This window comes from Carya illinoinensis, chromosome 3 (assembly GCF_018687715.1).
Source record: "Carya illinoinensis cultivar Pawnee chromosome 3, C.illinoinensisPawnee_v1, whole genome shotgun sequence".
Taxonomy (NCBI): domain Eukaryota; kingdom Viridiplantae; phylum Streptophyta; class Magnoliopsida; order Fagales; family Juglandaceae; genus Carya; species Carya illinoinensis.
Window position 1 is genome coordinate 9,557,892 of NC_056754.1, and position 18,841 is coordinate 9,576,732.

Sequence of the window (18,841 nt, forward strand, 5' to 3'; positions counted from 1 at the left end):
GAATTCTTGGTGAATAAAAGACTAATGAATAACATATTTAGTAGACATCATTATATATGTCATGACTTTGCAAAGACCTTAATAAGAATAAATATTAATTTTTAAATATATATTTTGATGATCAGAATAATGACATGCACAAAACGAGTTGGAGACTGGCTAACCTCCAAAATAGACATTTGATTTCTCCCAATTAAAGAAAGGTAATTCCCTTCCCCAAGTATATAAAGGTGGGTGGGGTGGGGCTTGGGTCCTCCTAAAGTTGGTGGATTACAAGGCTCTAGACTAGTAGTGATGGGGAGGCAACCTTGCTGTGACAAGCTTGGAGTGAAGAAAGGGCCATGGACAGTTGAGGAGGACAAGAAATTGGTTCATTTCATCCTCACCCACGGCCAATGTTGTTGGCGTGCCATCCCCAAGCTCGCTGGACTCCGCCGCTGCGGCAAGAGTTGTCGTCTCCGCTGGACTAATTACCTCCGGCCGGACTTGAAGCGAGGCCTTCTCAATGAAGACGAGGAACAACTTGTTATTGATCTTCATGCTCGTCTTGGCAATAGGTGCTGCCATCTTTCTTCTCATGATCTTTGTGATCCCTCTTAGTTTTTTGCTTTTTTCGGTTTAATCTGAAAACTTTGGTCAGCTTCAACTACGTCTAGTTGTGTGGAAACACATGCATGCATGCGAAGAAAACTGATCAGACTAGAGATCACCAGAAAACCTTATAAATTTCGACTTGTTGGAATGTGAGTATGAAAACAAGTAAAGATGATATGTAACGTTATGATGCATTGATATGCCCAACTGCTGACTTATTTTTCGTTTTCCAATGCATTTATAACGCCGATTTATTTTCGTTTTCCATGGTTGTATATGTTCACAGAAGAAAATTTTGATTTCAATCCAAAGAAGCGAGTAAAAGAACTAGGTTTTTTACTGCACATATGTATCTGTACACACGTGAATGAAAAGCTAGGAAAACATATGATCGGAGATGGTGCGGGATGCATGTACGTCCAAAAGGCCCTTACTATTTTTTGAAGTTTATGATCATATGGCTCCAAAGAAGTTTGATTTTATAGTATTGAGAGTGGATGATAACAGATGATTATGGCCCTTAAAAAGTAGAAGTGCTAGCTTATAACAATAACAAATAGCAATGGAGAACTTGTTCTTTAAAAAAGTAAAGATGGTTTGGATTCAAAGATGAGAAGAGATGGTTTTAGATGAAAGATGAAAATTGAATAAAATATTGTTAGAATATTATTTTTTAATATTATTATTGTTTTGAGATTTGAAAATTTTGAATTGTTTATTATATTTTGTGTGAAAATTTAAAAAAATTGTAATGATAAGATAAGATGATTTCTGAATCTAAATGGGCCTGTGTTTTTCTTTTCATCCTTTCCCTTCAATTTCTCTCCTTAAAATACCGTTGCACTTTCATTTTCTTTAGGTGGTCGAAAATTGCTGCAAGATTACCAGGAAGAACCGATAATGAGATCAAGAATCATTGGAACACCCACATCAAGAAAAAGCTTATCAAAATGGGTATTGATCCAATTACACATGAACCTCTTCATAAAGAAGCCAACACCCCACAAGACTCATCATGTCACGCTAATGATCAAAGAGATCATGTCGAAGTCACTCGTCAGAATTCACCAAAAGTACATGATCACCATGTCTCCTCCAGTGATAATTCTAATGCCCCAACTGGAAATCCCTCCACCGCTGAGTCTCTTCAATGGTCGAACCCCGGAGACGACGACCTCTTGATGAGTTACATCTGGTCCGAGACATTTGTAGATGATTCATTCTGGAACCTCTCAGGCACTAGATCAGAGAGCTGCAGTAACTTTGGGTTGCCATCATCAGAGGATAACTCCGAATGGTTATTGAACTCATGCAAGGATTTTGGAGAAGATTTTGGGCTTGGTTTGTTCAGTGAAATGGACATGAATTCTCTAGACATGGGTGGCAAACACTGACTGACAAAGTTCAAAAGGCACCAAGCTGTGGTTCAAAAGTGGGGCACTTTTTGGTTCTGCTTCCACTTTCCAATTTCGTTCTCATTTATTTTGAGAAAGTTTTAGAGATCACAGAAACTTATGCAATTAGAAAGCCTACAAGAATTCTGATTGGATAGTCACTTTATCAAGGATATGGGCATACCTATATGTTATGGATATGGATATGCAAGGATGCCTATCTTTGAAACTAGATGTAGCTCATAATGTGGTGTTACTACTGGACTGATTGGAGCCAATCCAGCTAGGGTTTCTAATTGCATAGGATAATGCAGATATGCTACGTACCTATATAGCATGTTTTTATTTTCAGATTTTAGAAGATGTAATGTTGCTGCGTACCAAAAGCTCCCCACACTCAAAAGAGTCGTGTGGTTGAAGCACAGGACCCCAATATATGTAAATGATATTACTCTCATGTGTATAATAAATTACGCTATATACAACAAGCAATTACTAAAATAAGATCGAGTAGGTAGGGAATAATCCTGAGTTGATCCCAGAAATATCGTGAACTTTTTCTCTCTATTTGCAGTGGCATCATGCATTTAAGTATTTCTTGCCCTTAATATATTAATGATCGAGTCAGTATTGGAAGACGCTCCAATTGCCCAACTTTTGTGCGCATTGCTTTCAGTTTCAGGTGCTTGTCATGTTATTGGTGAAACGACCAAGTTTTAGCCACAAAAAGTAACCCAAATATGAGTGGGCACTACTTTTGAGGCCTAGCAATGATCTTATGTGCTTCTCCAGTTTACAACAAGTTACATGTGAACCAATACAGCCGCTCGTTATTCCCTAGAGGAATGATTGGTTGGATTGCTTTATTTATTTGATAAGTAATCATGTTGCTGATGTTTGATGACACGAGGCCACTTAAAATTTACCGCATCAATAAGTGTGATGGAAGTCGAAGATAACGAGCTCTAACAAGTAAGCTGAGGTTGCTAAAGCCACGAAAGGAGATCAATGCATTGGAAGACAATCCAACCTAAATTAAATCCTGACATCATTGGAATCATGAACCAATAAAAAAAAGGAGGCTTATAAAAGGGGCACAAAATGATGAAAAAGTATCCTAATTTTTAAAAATGAAAAATTCTATACACCATTCTACCATATCACTTTCATCCCATTAAATAAAATGTGACACATTTATCATTATTTAATAATCTTTTATTACATACTTTTTTATCATTTAATGATGATGAATGTGTCACATCTTATTTAATAGAATAAAAACAAGATGAGAGTGGTATATAGCATTATGCATGTTACAACAACTGATAAGCAAAAACCAGCCTTGACTTTGAATGACCACAACAATATAATCCACCTCGTTGGTTTGGTTTCGTATTTTCATTGGGTAATGTTACAGCATCATACTGCTCGATCCTTCTAAAGACTAAAATGAAATGAAATCGGGGTCCGGGGGGGTGGATATTGTGAATGATTGACATCATGTTCTTCTTATTTAGTAGAGCCCTGAATACAACTTTCGTGTACTTCATATTTTGTAGAGCCCTGAAACAGAGTATGGCACGATGAGGTGTCATTCATATTTTGTGGAGCTTCTGAACCACATCATGTTCTTATTTTCTGAAAAGTGTTGGGTTTTTACATATGTTGCCAAAATATGTTTCAGGAAGCATCCCATAGAAGCAGTAACATGTCCTCAAGAACCATGAGAGCACAAGCAAAAGAACAGTCTTCACTAGCAATCTTGTGTGTGTCTCCATAGAGCCAAAGTCAAGTGGAGCGACAATGTGACCTTTTTTTATGAATATAGAGGCTAGGATTCAGGAATATAGCAATCATATTAAATTTTGCTGACTCTCTTGTTAGATATCTGGTCTTGAGAACAACAAATACATCACCAAGAAAAATCCATGAAAATTTAAAGCAGCAAGTCATTATTTATAATATCCTGTTGTATGCGCAAGGGGTGATGGAAAACCAATGGTTCTCTCTCAATAGAACTACAATTCTTAAAATGGAAGACCGAATGAAAAAGTAAAAGTAAGAAAAGAACTATACCGGTTTATTTTATCTAGCAATAAGCTGGTCAGTATGGACGGAGACTTAGACATATCCTTGCCATCAGGAAGAAAAACTGCTATTTTAGAAATAGAAAGCATATCAGATCAGATGAGCCTTTCCTTGAACTCTTAAAGTTGAAGATTTTCCTCCAAAAATTAAATACAGACTGACTCCATGAAAGGTGATGAAAGCTAAGCAGAAAGCAAAAGATGACTTGATGTCTCATAGGTGAAATCAAAAGGATTGCAATGTAACCATGGTCATGGAATGGATGATTTGGAGGTTTCTGGCAATTCCTTGGTGTTCTTCACAACAAGATCGAAATTGATAGAGGCCAGCTGAGACAAGTTCTGAGAACACAGGAAGCATTTATCAAAAGTTCCATAGTTTAGACAGAACGTTAAGAATGAAAACAACATATTTCTTTCCCGTAATGCTATAATATAAGTTTATAAATTCAGGGAGGGAATATAAAACTCTTCACTAATATTGAAAATGAGAAGTATTGAAAATCACCTCCCAGCACACCAGAATAATATATAAGCAAAGTTTTCAAACCCCTATCACATAGTACGTAAGTATACTCGGCTCATATTGAAAAGACATAAGCAAAATGCAAAGAGTTTCATTTTCATGCACATCTGATGTTCCCTGATGATCAAAGGAGAATAACTAGGTGAGGGAGATCTTACCTTGAATGAGAAATTACTAAATGAGTAATTCACTGCAAGGGTTGGACAATTGAAGTCTGCCAGACTACCACATTCATCACCCTGGTTCACAGACATATAATGGTAAGAACATCATATAATGACACGATGGTAAGTGGATAAAAAAGACAAAGTTCATACAAGTTTGCTAATAATTTCTTAGGATCTTCAGCTTTACTTAGATATTTGGATTCAACCAAGCTGTGACTCCACACAATTCCTTATGAATTTGGGTTTCTAAAATTAAATTACGTCATGGAACAGCAAAGTATATTTTGTAAGCATTTTGATAATTATTTCATCACAACTTGGTCTGCTATGAGAGCCACTGATATCAACTGGAATCAGGGTCATCCTTTGGCTTATTGAAAGCCACAGCGCATAGACATACAAGATCACATATAGGAAGCAAGCCTACATCTTCATCATGTTCATTGCTGAATGATCTGCTGCTGCATGTTTCACTCAGGTCATCATATTCACAACCTCCAACTCTATGATCATCTTCTAGATTCCATATGTATCTGCTCATAAAGTAACTTGTATCATGCGCTTCTGCTGTTGGTATGAACATAGCCTGCAGCCAATTAAGAGTGCTTTTAAAAATCACATCTTTGTCAATAGTTGTCTTTATAACCAGCTAAGTCAGATGAAAGGACCTTTTGCCTTTCAAGTGTGTCCCAGTTAATATCCTTGAAGAAAGAATGTTGCTTCACCTGCCAGGAAGGTCAAGGTGCTCCTTAGTTTTTATCATCACCATGACTAGCAAATAAGATTGTGCCGATTGGCCTTTAAAAATTTACCTCTTTGGCTCCTGTTGCTCCTAGTCTTTGCACTGGATTTTCAGTCAAAAATCTGAAATGGAAAGCAATCTAGGGTAATATGAAGAGAAGAAGTTTCCTAATTCCAGATTAGAAGCAGGCTTCATAAGACCAATCAATAACATAACTAATATACTGGTTTAGGTAATGTAGCAGCCACTGCCAGCCCCATAGAAAGTAACCAAGAAGCAACTGGAAATCAGACTATTTGGAAAATTATTATGTAAAAAATTTAAACTTGGATTAGTAGTGTGCTAGATGAGTTAGTTCAGCAATTTATTAGCCAAGCACTTGATTTTAGCGGCCACAGTTTCCTAGGTTGATGGACAATAACAAACCTGGAGTAGGTTACATGCTTTATATGGGTGCTGTAATTGGATAAGACTGCATATTCCAGCAACAATGTAAGTCACACCAAATATAGAGGCAATGTTGAACAGCTAAGATTGATACTTCTCCAGCGGTAAATTTTATAAGATGACCACAGTTAGCGTTTTTCTTAGGCCAAGAAAGTACAAAATTGGTTGAAAAGCCCATGAGTAACAGTAGCATCACAACGCATAATAAAATAAAAAAGTTTATTCTCCTTCATAGTCGCTCTAACTCAATGGTTTGCACTATTAACTTCAATACCGTCTCAGTTTTGATTGAATAATGAACGAGGAATCTCTGAAAAGCTGCCACATATTCATTATTGAGATATTCTGAGGAGAAACGATTGAGAAGTAGCCTATAGTAGTAACAGTAGAATCTTAAGGCATGAGAAAAAAAGTTCCCCTAATGAGTAATGAGATGACCTAGGAAGAAACAGAGTCATTTTGATTTGGAAAACAAGACTTTCTTACTTCACAATTCTCTTCAGATAACAAGACTAACCCATAAAACTTGCGAGAAGAAATCACAGATATTACAACAGCACCCTGAAGTTTTGTACACTCAGGAAATGCACAAGCCAATTATAAGTCTTACTTGTCAATCAAATCATACGCTTCATAGCTCATCTCCTCAGGTATCTTGGGCCAAGGAATATCTCTGTTTATTATATTGTCAAAAATTTGCTGCAAATAAAGAGAATTCATTGGTAAAAATTGCTACTCTAGACCCATAATTATCAAATGATAAAACACTAAATGCTGTAATCGCTGTTTTAAGGTTCGAAAGAGTCCATTTATAAAGAAGTAAACCACAAAACCAGTGTGTAGTTTTGTAAAGAGTTAACTTTAGTCTTTAATGAGCAATAAAGTCTTCCTTACAGTACAAAAAGAACAACCAACGGAAGACCTACAACAGCAACATACAAAGTGCCAAGATATGTGCCGAAATGCAAAAGAAGATTTGGGAAGAAAAGAAAAGGGAAATAATTTTCTTTGTTAGGAGAAAAAAAAACAACTAACTAAAATGAATGGCACAAAACTGAATGTACGTGATTTTTCAACTTTTGGGAATCTGTATACTGTAAAGAAACCCTGTAAATTAATGCCATAGTTCTCAATATGGTGACGATTTTATACAGATAGCCTACCTGTGGATGTTCAGCATTGAATGGTGGGACACCTACAAGCATCTCAAAAATAATTACACCCACAGACCACCAATCTGCAGTTGCACCTTCAAGAAGAAAGGGTGGGAAAATAATAAGACCGAGCTGAAGAACGTTGTTTGTCAGTAGATGATATAATATCTAATCGGCAGATAAATTGCTAACCATGTCCCATGCCAAGTAGTATCTCGGGTGCCAAATAATCAGGAGTGCCCACAACTTCCTGCTTTTGGCGCTGCTCTCTTTTCACTGAAGATTGACTTTTTAGATCATCATCTCCAAGAAAACCAGTACCACTGACCGACGGACGCAAGTCGTCTGTGCTGTTAATAAGGCCAACCTTTGAAAGCCCAAAATCTGTCAACTGTAACAGAAGGGATTAGAAATTTGTGAGAAGAAACATAAACGCTTTGCAGCATAAATACAATAGAAAATGACAAATATCACATTAAATATAGAAAAATAGAACATATACTTCTCCACGAATAAATTAATAAACAAGAAACATTAAAAAAAATACGAGAAGGAGAAGGTAGCGTCTTTATTCAGATCAATGCGACTCCCACATATATGCATTAGAACTCAAACATATTAGATAAGTAGCTTTCTCTGATAATTTGTGGATGAGAGGAAAACTGCTCTTCAAATATAAGAGGTTGGTGAAGATAGAAATTCAATAATTAAAAAAACGAGTTAAATATTTCACGGAAATATTTCATCTTGAATCTCCGCAACGTAACTTACATGATGAAAAGGTCAGATTGAGTCAGGTTTTTCGAAAGGAAAATGCTATGGGTCCCGCCAATGGATTCAATAATAATAATAATTATTATTATTATAATTATTATTATTTAATTAATAATTAAAAAAATATTTTTTAATGATGTTTTGAATTCTTTTTAAATGTTTATGTGAATTAAAAGAATGTATGAAAAAACCTATAAATAAAAAATGATTAAACATCTTGGAATCCAGAATCGAACCCAAAATCAATAGACGTAACACAACCCTTTTCGAAATAAATTAGGACCAAGATGTCACTGTGCATTGTATCAATTAGTTTTAAGCACACTTCAGGTCATATCAATTAGTTTTATATGAAGAGATAAACCTCCAACCTCTGTCTAAATACCCTCTAAAACCGAAAATAGCTAGAGGGGGTTTGGCGCCACCATTAGAGCATCCCATCCAGATTTTCAGATTCCTATAAAATTTTGTGTAATTTAATTCAAAATCATATTTTTTAAAATTTATTTTTAAATTTTATTCATCTTTTAAAAATCTCATAAATCTCATTCCTTATCCTTATCTTTATTCTATTAAATAATATTTTTTTATTCTTTTTTATTATTTTTTTTCTCTCTTCCATTTACATTCTTAACTACTAACTCTTTTGTCTTATTATCTTTTTTTCAAATATCACTCTCTACTAAATATTTATATGATTTTAACTATCCAACACAGTATTTTTTTTCAAACCGAAATTCATATTATAAAAATAGTAATTTTTTTATTAGTGCATTTTCTAACGTGATGGCCAATTTTTTTATTTAGTACTCTTTATCAGTTTCTCTAATGGATAGTCACGTATTGATGATAAAATTGTCATTTTTGTAAAAGTAATATTTTTTATCCTTTCTACAACGATAATATTTTTTATCTTTTCTCCAACGGCAACTTTTTTGGTCTTCTCTCAAACGGTAACATTTTTTATCCTATATATAACGGTAACTTTTTCCTATATTGCTAGCATTCACATTCTCACAAACTTAAGTCTCATTTCATCTATAGAACCGAAATTCTATTGTATCCTTTGATCTCTCACTCCCTTCATCAAATGACTCGTACCTTCTTTTGCAAATTGTTGACATATGTATCCTCTGAAGATGATAGCGATATTCTTAATGAGGAGGCCGATGGACAGTCATCGAAGCATCGTGGCAATCGCCAACGTCATAAGTTTATTCAGCGTGATCATATTCAGGGACACGAGCGCCTATTTTGCGATTATTTTGCAGAAAATTCAATATATCCCTCAAATCTATTTCGAATGAGATTTCGGATGACCCGTCTCCTATTTCTTCATATTCTAAATAAGGTAGAGTCTTACAAGCCGTACTTCGTCCAGGGGAGATAATGCCGGAAGACTGGGTTTATCTTGTATGCAAAAAATAACCGCAACACTTATAATGGTGGCGTATGGAGTTACTAGAGATTTTATGGATGAATACATACATATTGGTGAAAAAACCGCAATGGATAGTCTCAAAAAATTCTTTGAGACAAAAGTAAGTGTTTTTTCCATATGAATATCTGCGGTCTCCAAATGTTAATAATATTGCACGATTGCTTGTGGTTGGTGAACAACAAGGATTCCCAAGAATGCTAGGAAGCATTGATTGTATGGTGTAAATATTGACAGCATGCGTAAGCAAAGAGTCCAACATGGAATGGCTGTAAAAACTCACCCGAACTCCAATTGCCTTTTGTGGAAAGTACCACAAACTGCAACTTGGGCCATTCGGGTGAGGATTACCCCGCCATATCGATGGGCCCTATTAACACTTCTGAATTAACCCCATCATCACAACCTAATAATAGCCCCCTCCCTCGAAAGAAACGAAACACTACAAATGACCCAACAACATAGAAGAAATTACGTATTTTCTGGAAAACAGCAATCAAAGTGCAGATAACTGTACAAGAATCCAAATGACCCAACAACAACACAGTACCATTTGCATGGGAAAAAATCATAGCTGTACAAAACAGAGCATCGATATGAGACACAAAAATGCAAAATGCAGGGAGTACATAACCATCATGTTATAGGAGACGGTTAAAAACAAATCAATACAAACTATTATATTTAATACAAAAATATATAAGGTTAACCGATTGCCTTTAGTGCATTAACAACAAACCAACATTCAAACAAATATTAATGTCACTATCTATATCTTTCAAAGACTCACAACGCATTAGAGGCAATAAACAAAACCAAACTTAAAAGAGCCAAAAAGTCCTAACAATTTCCACCCAAACTTTATGGGGAATATTGCCTTGGTATCAAGTTTTTTTCATTACTAATCAAAGATTTTAACCCAACAAACAGCAAGAGAGGAGACAAAAAATATGGCCATGTATTTTGATTCAATACATGCATTGGAAGAGGGTAGGCACCATATAGTTTTAGTTTCTGTGGGAGATCACATTTTAAATCAGTTTGATTCACTTCATCAAACTTTTTTATTATAACGAGCAACCCCAATGCACCAATAAACCAAGCATCCAAACAAACAGCATGCCTAAACAAAGCATCAATTCCAAACCTACAGTTTACACAGTTTTGAGAAGAAAATTGTGGTTGTGGCAACAAAGGACTAATATGTCTTGGCACTTGATAGTGATACTGGAAATACACTAAGCACTGCCAGTGCTCATCCTAAGAAAGCTTCTAAAGCTTTGTTCATGCTCTAAACAATCAACTGGTCAATATCTTAATAAAGGAAAAGGGCTTCTCATATTCCATAACAAAGCAGTATACAAACAATTTCTACATATCAAAATAATATTTACAGAGAATAAAATTCCTCGTTCGAAAATGCACTAGAAATAAAAACAACAACTGAATAGATGGAGTAAGGATTCAAACACAATAAACCAACAAAAATATGATTCAAAAACCAAGCATAAAGATGAATATCAAATAAATAAATAAAAAATCAACCATTTCATGATGCAAAGATTCGGAGCAAGGATTGAGCAATTCGACCAAATCAAAAAAACTCCAAATCTTCAACTAAAAATCGAGAATCATATCCCAGTAAAAGATCCAAATTCCACAAAAAAACCTCTGTTTTTCTCTTCACAAAGATCTCTCACAGACTTGAGGAAGAGAAATGGGTCTTAGCGTCGAGACCAACAACAATGGAAAGAAAGAAATAGAGAACCAGAGAAACATGAAATCATGAAACCACAAACATTTTAAAGAGAAACATACAACCGATGGAGAGCTGCAACCGACAGAGATGCTTCGAGAGGGAGGGGCCAACCGTTTACCTTGGCGAGAGAGAAGAAGACGCGGGGGAAGGGAAAACCAGAATGGGGTTTGTTGGGGATGCGGACGCATAGTGAAACAACAAATATGGGGAAACTCTATACAGATCGTAAATGGCAACCGCAAAATGAAGACGCAGATGGAGAGGGGTTTTTGGGTTAAACCCTAAAAATTTTCCTAAATTTTGAGGATATGGGAGATATGTAGACCCGGATGGAAATGCTCTTACTTCACTTTCCTTGTGTTTTTTCTAGTTTAATAAGAGGAAAACACTCATCTGAGTTTCTCTGGTGACCCCCCCTATTATTTTATCTGCTTGTTTATTTTTTTTTTGTTCTTCTACGTAAAAGGGATCACAGAGAGGAGGGGATGAGGGAAGCGGGAAGCGGAGGCAGCAGCCAGAAGAAAGAGACTTGCAGATCGCATGAGCAAATCTGGGTAGGCCGCCTGCGTAGGTGGTGGCAACAGGATCGACTGGAGCGGATCTGGATTGGGTGGTCGTGGGTGATAGGGTGGCGATGGGCGCGAGGGATGGGAGACTCGCTGATGCTCATGCGGAGGTGACTTGCCGATGCTTGGACGGAGCTAGTGCTCGTGCAAAGCCAATGAGTGGCGACTGCAATAGGAACGAAGGAGGGGGTCTCGAGTATAGGGGAAAGAAGGCAGCGTCGGGTATAAGGCAGGAAAAAAAAAAGGTGGTAGAAAGCGATTGAGATGTAAGCCTAGAGCAATTTTTTCCTCAATCTGTGTCTTTTATTTTTCTATGTTTTTTATGCTTTATTATTTGTTCTAAATTAAAAAATTAAAAAATTAAAAAAAAATAAGCTATTGGACTTGTTGTCCATAGCAGAGGTAATAGTCCTCATCCTTCTTTGAAGGATTGTGGCTGATAGTCCTCCTCCTTGGGAGGAGAGGAGGGAGTGGGATAGTACTCTTCCTTCTTAGGAGGAGCGTGATAGTAATTCTTTTCTTTTGGAAGAATGGTCGTTTAGTTTTGTATTTACAAAGTACTTTCTCTGTGTAAGAGAAGAGTTTATAGAAGTTAAGACAATATCTGTCATAAGGAAATTTATGTGGAGGTACTCCAGAACATATGCGTAATTTAGCTTATAGTCTGAGTTTTTTCTGTATTGATAAGTCATAGTTATAACTTCAGATTCATTAAATGAAATATAATCTATTTTCATAAAAAAATAAATAGTTTTATATGAGCAGCTCTTAATAAAATTATCAGATTCTATAAACCTAAGTTGTCTTATAAAACGCCAGAAATATTAGCTATTGCCAATTTGTATTAATTGAACTTAAATGCAAAATACTGACCTTGATGTGACCATCTTGAGCAATCAACAAGTTGTCTGGCTTCAAGTCTCTATGAATGACATTTAAAGAATGCAAATACTCCAAAGCAAGAACCTGAGGAAAATAAAACATAACTTATACAATTGTACTACTTGTGAACCGATAGATGCTATGCAAATACAAAACAAACGAGGACGTAAAAATGTCCCTACAACTTCTGCAATATATACACGGGCCATGTCTTCGTCCAAGCAGCCTAGATTTCTCAACAAAGAGTAGAGATCTCCACCATTTAAATACTCCATTACCAAATAAAGATTTTCCCTGCATGTAAAGGAGTAGAAAAATCGGACCTGTCCGTCATCACATTACATACACATTAGAAGTATATATCTATGTAAACTGCAGTCTCAAAGATTTATACATTGTGGGACCTGCTTACCACGAAGGGATTGCGAACTGATATAAGGATGTTGCGTTCCGCCAAAATGCTTTCAACGGCATTTTTGCGGATCATATCAGCCTTCTTTAAAACCTGTACGACATTCAGAACGTATAAGAGACTTCGAGATAAAGATTGCCTCAAGTCTCAACCATATGCAAGCAATTGACACTTTCAGACCATGTGAATATACACCCAGTAATATCCTAATGAACGTAGAGAGATGCAATGAGTCCTCTATTCGAAGTTTCGAACTACTCGCCTAATCATGCATTACAAAATCTACTAGAGCTGAGGCACTGAATTCACAAGTCTTCGAGAAATCAAAGAGAAACAGTTTGGTCTGTCCTTGTCACATACCCTTAATCGTACTATTGCATGGTGACTATGCAGATATGTCCAATTACAGAATCAATAAAAGCCTGTCCTATTAACGTCCTCTCTTTCAGCCATTTCAGGTCGGTATGGATGCTGACCTTTATAGCAAATAAGTCACCAGTTGCTCTTTTTCGGGCAAGAAACACTCGTCCAAATGCCCCCCTACTAATTGGTTTTATTATTTCAAAGTCTTCTATTGATGTCCGGTCCTTAGAACATGGATCAATAGGACTTGCACGTAGACTACGGACTGTATCATCTTCCATCGAGCTTTCTTCGTCAACCATGGCGTTTGGGTCTACTTTTTCATCTTCTATTTGCCCACAAAGATCTACATATTTCTCCCTGTAAATTTCAGGATTAAAAACACGGAATTAGAGGAAATGGGATCGTATGCAGAGATGCTGGACTAGACACAATGCATAGATAACTGGGGATATGGTCTAACATCAAAACTTGACTCACTGCAATAGTTTCTCTATACGCCTTCCAAAAGTCTCCACAACAAGGGCATCCACCTTTCTGTCCTGGATGGCATACTTTAGGTCTTCTAGTCGGTCAATCATACACTCCAACGCACCGTAGTCACAATTGTTTACACTTGCAACAGAACGAGCAATATCCAGCAACTTGTTTATCTGTCATTCATGATTTGATTAACAAATGGAAGTCACAGCAAAAACCGTGTATATATAAGAATAACAGCAATTGAAAGAATTTCCATCATTACAATCCAGATAATCGAACTAGTTCTACCAGTAATGTTATTAAAACATACATGGTAAGCATCAAAACAATATATTAAAAGAATTCCTTGAATTACAATAATTTATATAAAGGACTAAGCAAGATAAAAAAACTGTTGAAGATGCTTAACCAGACAAAACAGAAATTGATGTGTAATGAGGGAAAATGTTAATTGATGAAGAAAAAGAAAGCTAAGCGTTGATTGCTGAAGATAAATAGTAAAATTTCAGCATGTTATTTTTCTTTTTTAAATGAAAGGCAATAGGGCCTCTTTTCTTTTTGGGAACCTGAGGGGGGCGCTAAGAGTTACTAAGATGAGAAGCCAGGTGAATATGATCCAAGATAACAATAAACAAGATGGCAAACAGGGATATCAAAACCCAATAGTCTTAAAAAAACACACAGAGTACAGCGGGATTGTAATATGCATGGAAATGTTAATTTATCAGTTGCATGCCTACCTGCTGATAATTCTCAAGCTCTGATAATGTTCTCCGTCCACTCAAAATCAATTCAATCTGGCTGGTTCGTGGCGTCACTAATGGTGATCTTGGTGTCGAGCTTCGAGCTGGCGAAGATTTTGTGCATTCATCAGGCGTCATTTTAGGACGAGCTTCACATGATAGTTCAGGCAAAACGTTCAGATCATCCATGACAAAGTTGTTATGAACATCGGAAGCAACATCAAGGATGTCTTCACAGCATTGATGAGACAGATTGTTATGCTTGGGTGACATGTCATCTAAGTCGTGCATGCTTGAAGTAGACACTCTAGCAACCTCAAAACTTCGCCTTGGAGTATCAGTGCTTCCAGGTGTGCTCTTTGGAGTCCAAGATTCCAGGATCCTTTCCAGCGTTTTGGCTACTCTTTCGAGCCGCTCATTAACAGTTAAGCCTTTCAAGTCACATCTATCAGCAGCCGTACATATTTGAGAGTGCTCCTCTACATGGACAGTTGGTATTTCGACCTCACAGATACGACAGATAATTGAATTCTCATATGTAACATTTTGCTGATCCCAGAGTCCCAGTGTTTGTAAACCTACATGAGAAGCCTCTGAATATTCAGGGTGGCATAATGGAGCATCCACGTTTTCAATATGGTAACCTCCACGAGTTTGTTTTTCATCCTTAAGTTGCACCTGATCCGGTTTATCCTTGGAGGGTGCATCTACAGCATCAGGGCCTTTCCGATTTTTCTCAGCAGCACCTGGAAGTTTCTTCCAAGATGACATTCTAAAACTGCTTGAAGATGAATCAGCACTTCTGGCAGTGTTAACTTCCACGCCATCAGCTCCACTACTAATATCCTGATCTACTTGAACTTGCTTCTTAATCTGGCTGACTTTTTCCTGCCCATGTGATTTCTTTGTCTGCTTCTTATTCAATTCCTTCCCACCCAATCGCCCAGAAAAGTCCTTCCGTGTAGCCTGAAAAACTTGTTCTGAGTAAACTCCAAGATCACTGAGTTGGTGAAGTCCCAGAATGTGTTCTTGTTCATAACCACTCTCTTTCTGGAACTGCACAAGCCGGGTGCACCGAGTGAGGATAAAAAGGAGTCGTGTATGCGCTTGTTTGAGGATCCCCATCGGTAGCTCCTGACGCCGGTCATCCAAATTCTGAACAATGGCATCACACTTTACCCAAAATTCACCAGAAGACATCTTCGCACAGCGCTGTGCAGTGACCAATAAATCCTCCAAGTCCTCTTTCCATTTAGGGTGAAACTCTGAAGTCTTCTCTAGTATACCCACCAAATCTCCAGCATATGCACCTAAATCTGAGTTAACTTCTTCCTTTAACCTGTCAAATTTTGCCCTTATTGCCAACATAATCTCCTATATGGAAAATTAGAGGAAAGTAAATATAGAAATGAGTAAGAGATGGCAACAAGAATAATAATTGGGCATCCATGGGCAACTAACATTTTTTTTTTCTCCTTAATAACTAATCCAACAATTCATACACATACCTCCATGTGCCCGAATGCACGAGACTTCCAAACTGGAAATGGTCGAACCCCTTTGGAGTTGAGTTCATGGGAAAAGCTCTTGATATCAGGGGTTCTCTTCTTGCGCCCACTTGTAACACGCAGTATCGCCTGGAAACGCGGGGATTGAATTTCCTTGTCAAGGACCGCATGATTAGCCTGTATATATAAAACACCACAATGCCATAAACATGAGCTATCTATATTCTTCCAACAAACCCAAAATAAATAATAATATGTAGACATTCAAAACAAATTTTTTTTTTTTTTAAGAAAAACAGCTGTATTATTCATTAACAATTCATTACCTCCAACCTCGGATTGAGTGGCAATGGGGTTCTCAGCGATCTCGATTGACTCCATTGAACCTTTTTCTCTGCAAATAGTTATAAATACATATAAAAATAAAAACAGTTAACTTTCATTTTCTTTTTCTGGGACAAAATTAATCCTGGTTTTAACAAAAAGTTGAAATTTGTTGTCAAAGCGATCTACACCTTGCTCTAACAACGAGGATGCACGGTGATGCAAATTGGACAATTTGGTCGCGGGAGGGTTGGCGGCCGTAGTACTGATCGAATCGTCTCCCAAATTTAAAGGCGCACCGATGGATGACGAAAACCGGAGCGGAGAAGGAGCTGAGCGAGTGCGAATGCGGTTGAGCCCCAGAAGGGAAGCAAGGAGCACCGGCGCATCGGCATCGACGGGGTCTGATACGTCGGGGTTCTCATTGTCGTCGTCGCCTTCCTCTTCGTCTTCCTCCTCATCCTCATCTTCTTGTTGTCCTTCATCTAGGTCTTCATCGCTTTTCGTAGTGAATTCATGGTTGGGGGAACCGCGGATTGGTATGGGAGGGATCTTGCGGAGCTTGGCTCGGGAGGAAGGAGGAACAGCAGCGGATGGGGAGGAAGACGACGTCGTCGCAGGAGCTAGAGGAGGAGGAACAGGCGGGTCGGACATGAGGGATCGGATTGGGGTCCTTCATTGCATAATTTCGAGGGCTGAATGGGAGTGATATTTGAGGATGAGGGATCGGGAGGACGCGTTCGGAGAAGAGAGAGATTTTCGCGGGAAGGAAGGTGGGTTAGAGGGCGACACGAAAGCGGGTCTCGGTGGGTTCAGTTTCAAAACGTGCTTCCCGCTAAGATTGTTTTGTGGGTGGACTTGGTGTGGGTCCCACACAGCATCTTTTCAGTTCCTGTCCGTACACGTTGCTCCTCCACGGAAACAGAACGTCGTTTTAATTACATGAGACGATAGTTATATATTATGCTACAGTTGTCGGTGAAAAAATCTATAATTGTTATAAACCCTCTTATTATATATGACCATATTTAATCGTTATTATTGATCAGATCTTAATCGTCAATTAAAACTTTTATACTCCTATATATATGGAGATATTTCTAGGTTCATGAATCAATAATACGGAGGCTCTCTCTTTTCAACAATTCACGACATGTTATCAGCACGATTCTATTGTCTTTCTTCTCTCTCTAAAAACTTCGTCTTCTTCCTCGAAAAACCAAACAGTCGGTGGATTTTTATTCAGCTGGAGCCGAACCGAAACTGAGAATCACGTGATCTGGGCGAAACAATAACCGAAGCTCTAAGGCTCAGCCTCTGGGCTGCCCCTGCCGAGCATGATCTGGGTAAAGACCTCATCATTAACGAGGCCACTGGCAATCTATACTGCTCTCAGCCACGTCAAGAACCTCATCATCGATGTCACCAAGGGCTACCGGTACAAGATGAGGTTCGTGTACGCTCACTTCCAAATCTGACAACTTGAAACTATGGCTTTTCCAACAGAGAGAGAGGAAGTGAGGTAGACCTGTCCAGTTATCTTCCTCCTTCAATTTGCAACCTCCAAAGTCGATCCATCACAAGTGACTGAGTCAACGTCGGTAAACCGGCCCACGAGATTATTCTACCATGCAAAAACTGAGGTAAAGGCCGCGATCCAAAGCACCATGAAAAGGGTCCTGTGGGAGGACAAGAACACCGGTTTTAGCTTTTGATGCCATCTATGTTGCTTGCATCTTTGGCATGGTTGAGGTAGCTTGAGCTCAAAACCAAAATGGTACCAGTGCTGTTATAGATCCTGATGAAGAAAAGAGTAGTAGCTGAAAATGACGTCGAGGGCGAGAATGCCAACGTGGAAGGAGAGGGAGAAAAACAAGAGGAGGGAGCCAAGGAGGCGGGCCTTCATCGCAAAGATCTACACCAATCTCTAGATGTACGGGAACTACAAGCTCCCGAAGCAGGTCTCACTGGACTTCGTTATCTTCCATTTGAACTCAGGGATCATAGACCCTTCCACAAACCTCCGCTACGACAACATGTTGATTGCATAGATCGACGCCGTGTACGCCACTCTAGCTTCGCTGATTACAAGAAGCTGCCTGTTCACATCTCCGAGACGGGTTGGCCGTCGAGAGGGGACGAGAATGAGACTGGTGCTACACCGGAGAACACAAAGAGGCCGGTTGGACTGTCGAAGTATTGCTACAACAAGCTCCCGAAGCATTGCGACAACAATGAGGTCCTTAAAGCTCTCTACAAAGAGGCCAGTTGGACCGTCGAAGTAGACGGCACCACCTACCGAAAGGAGTGGATTCATTGGTGCGACATTGGGCCCGTCTCCGCCCTGGCTTGTAGGGGTGAAAACCGACCTCATCGGCGCGGTTTTTGGGTAAAACCGACGCCGACCGATGAGGTGAGATTCACCGGAGCAACCGACCGTAACCGGTCGATGGGGGGGAGGAAAACCGTCCGTATCTA

At 38.3% G+C, this 18,841-nt stretch overlaps 2 protein-coding genes across 3 annotated transcripts; one reads left to right on the forward strand and one right to left on the reverse strand.

The window, feature by feature from the left end:
- The first annotated feature begins 240 nt into the window (after positions 1–240).
- On the forward strand, positions 241–2,489 carry LOC122303142 (MYB-like transcription factor ODO1). The gene is made up of 2 exons (XM_043114766.1): positions 241–557; positions 1,454–2,489. The coding sequence occupies exons 1-2, from the start codon at positions 295–297 to the stop codon at positions 1,986–1,988; spliced, it is 798 nt and encodes a 265-aa protein (XP_042970700.1). The 5' UTR covers positions 241–294; the 3' UTR covers positions 1,989–2,489.
- A 1,428-nt stretch (positions 2,490–3,917) lies between these two features.
- LOC122303141 (probable serine/threonine protein kinase IRE) lies at positions 3,918–17,166 on the reverse strand. 2 transcript variants are annotated; one of them, XM_043114764.1, is made up of 17 exons: positions 16,555–17,166; positions 16,366–16,433; positions 16,040–16,216; positions 14,529–15,905; positions 13,786–13,958; positions 13,419–13,665; positions 12,943–13,035; positions 12,713–12,853; positions 12,522–12,614; positions 7,304–7,502; positions 7,121–7,206; positions 6,568–6,656; positions 5,581–5,632; positions 5,437–5,493; positions 5,196–5,354; positions 4,760–4,840; positions 3,918–4,417 (listed from the first exon to the last, which is right to left on the reverse strand). In XM_043114764.1, exons 1-17 carry the CDS (start codon positions 17,015–17,017, stop codon positions 4,328–4,330), a joined length of 3,645 nt encoding a protein of 1,214 aa, XP_042970698.1. In that variant the 5' UTR covers positions 17,018–17,166; the 3' UTR covers positions 3,918–4,327. The 2 variants fall into 2 exon arrangements, with proteins under 2 accessions (XP_042970698.1, XP_042970699.1); XM_043114765.1 differs by having other exon boundaries at positions 14,529–15,870; positions 16,555–16,630.
- Between the last annotated feature and the right edge of the window lie 1,675 nt (positions 17,167–18,841).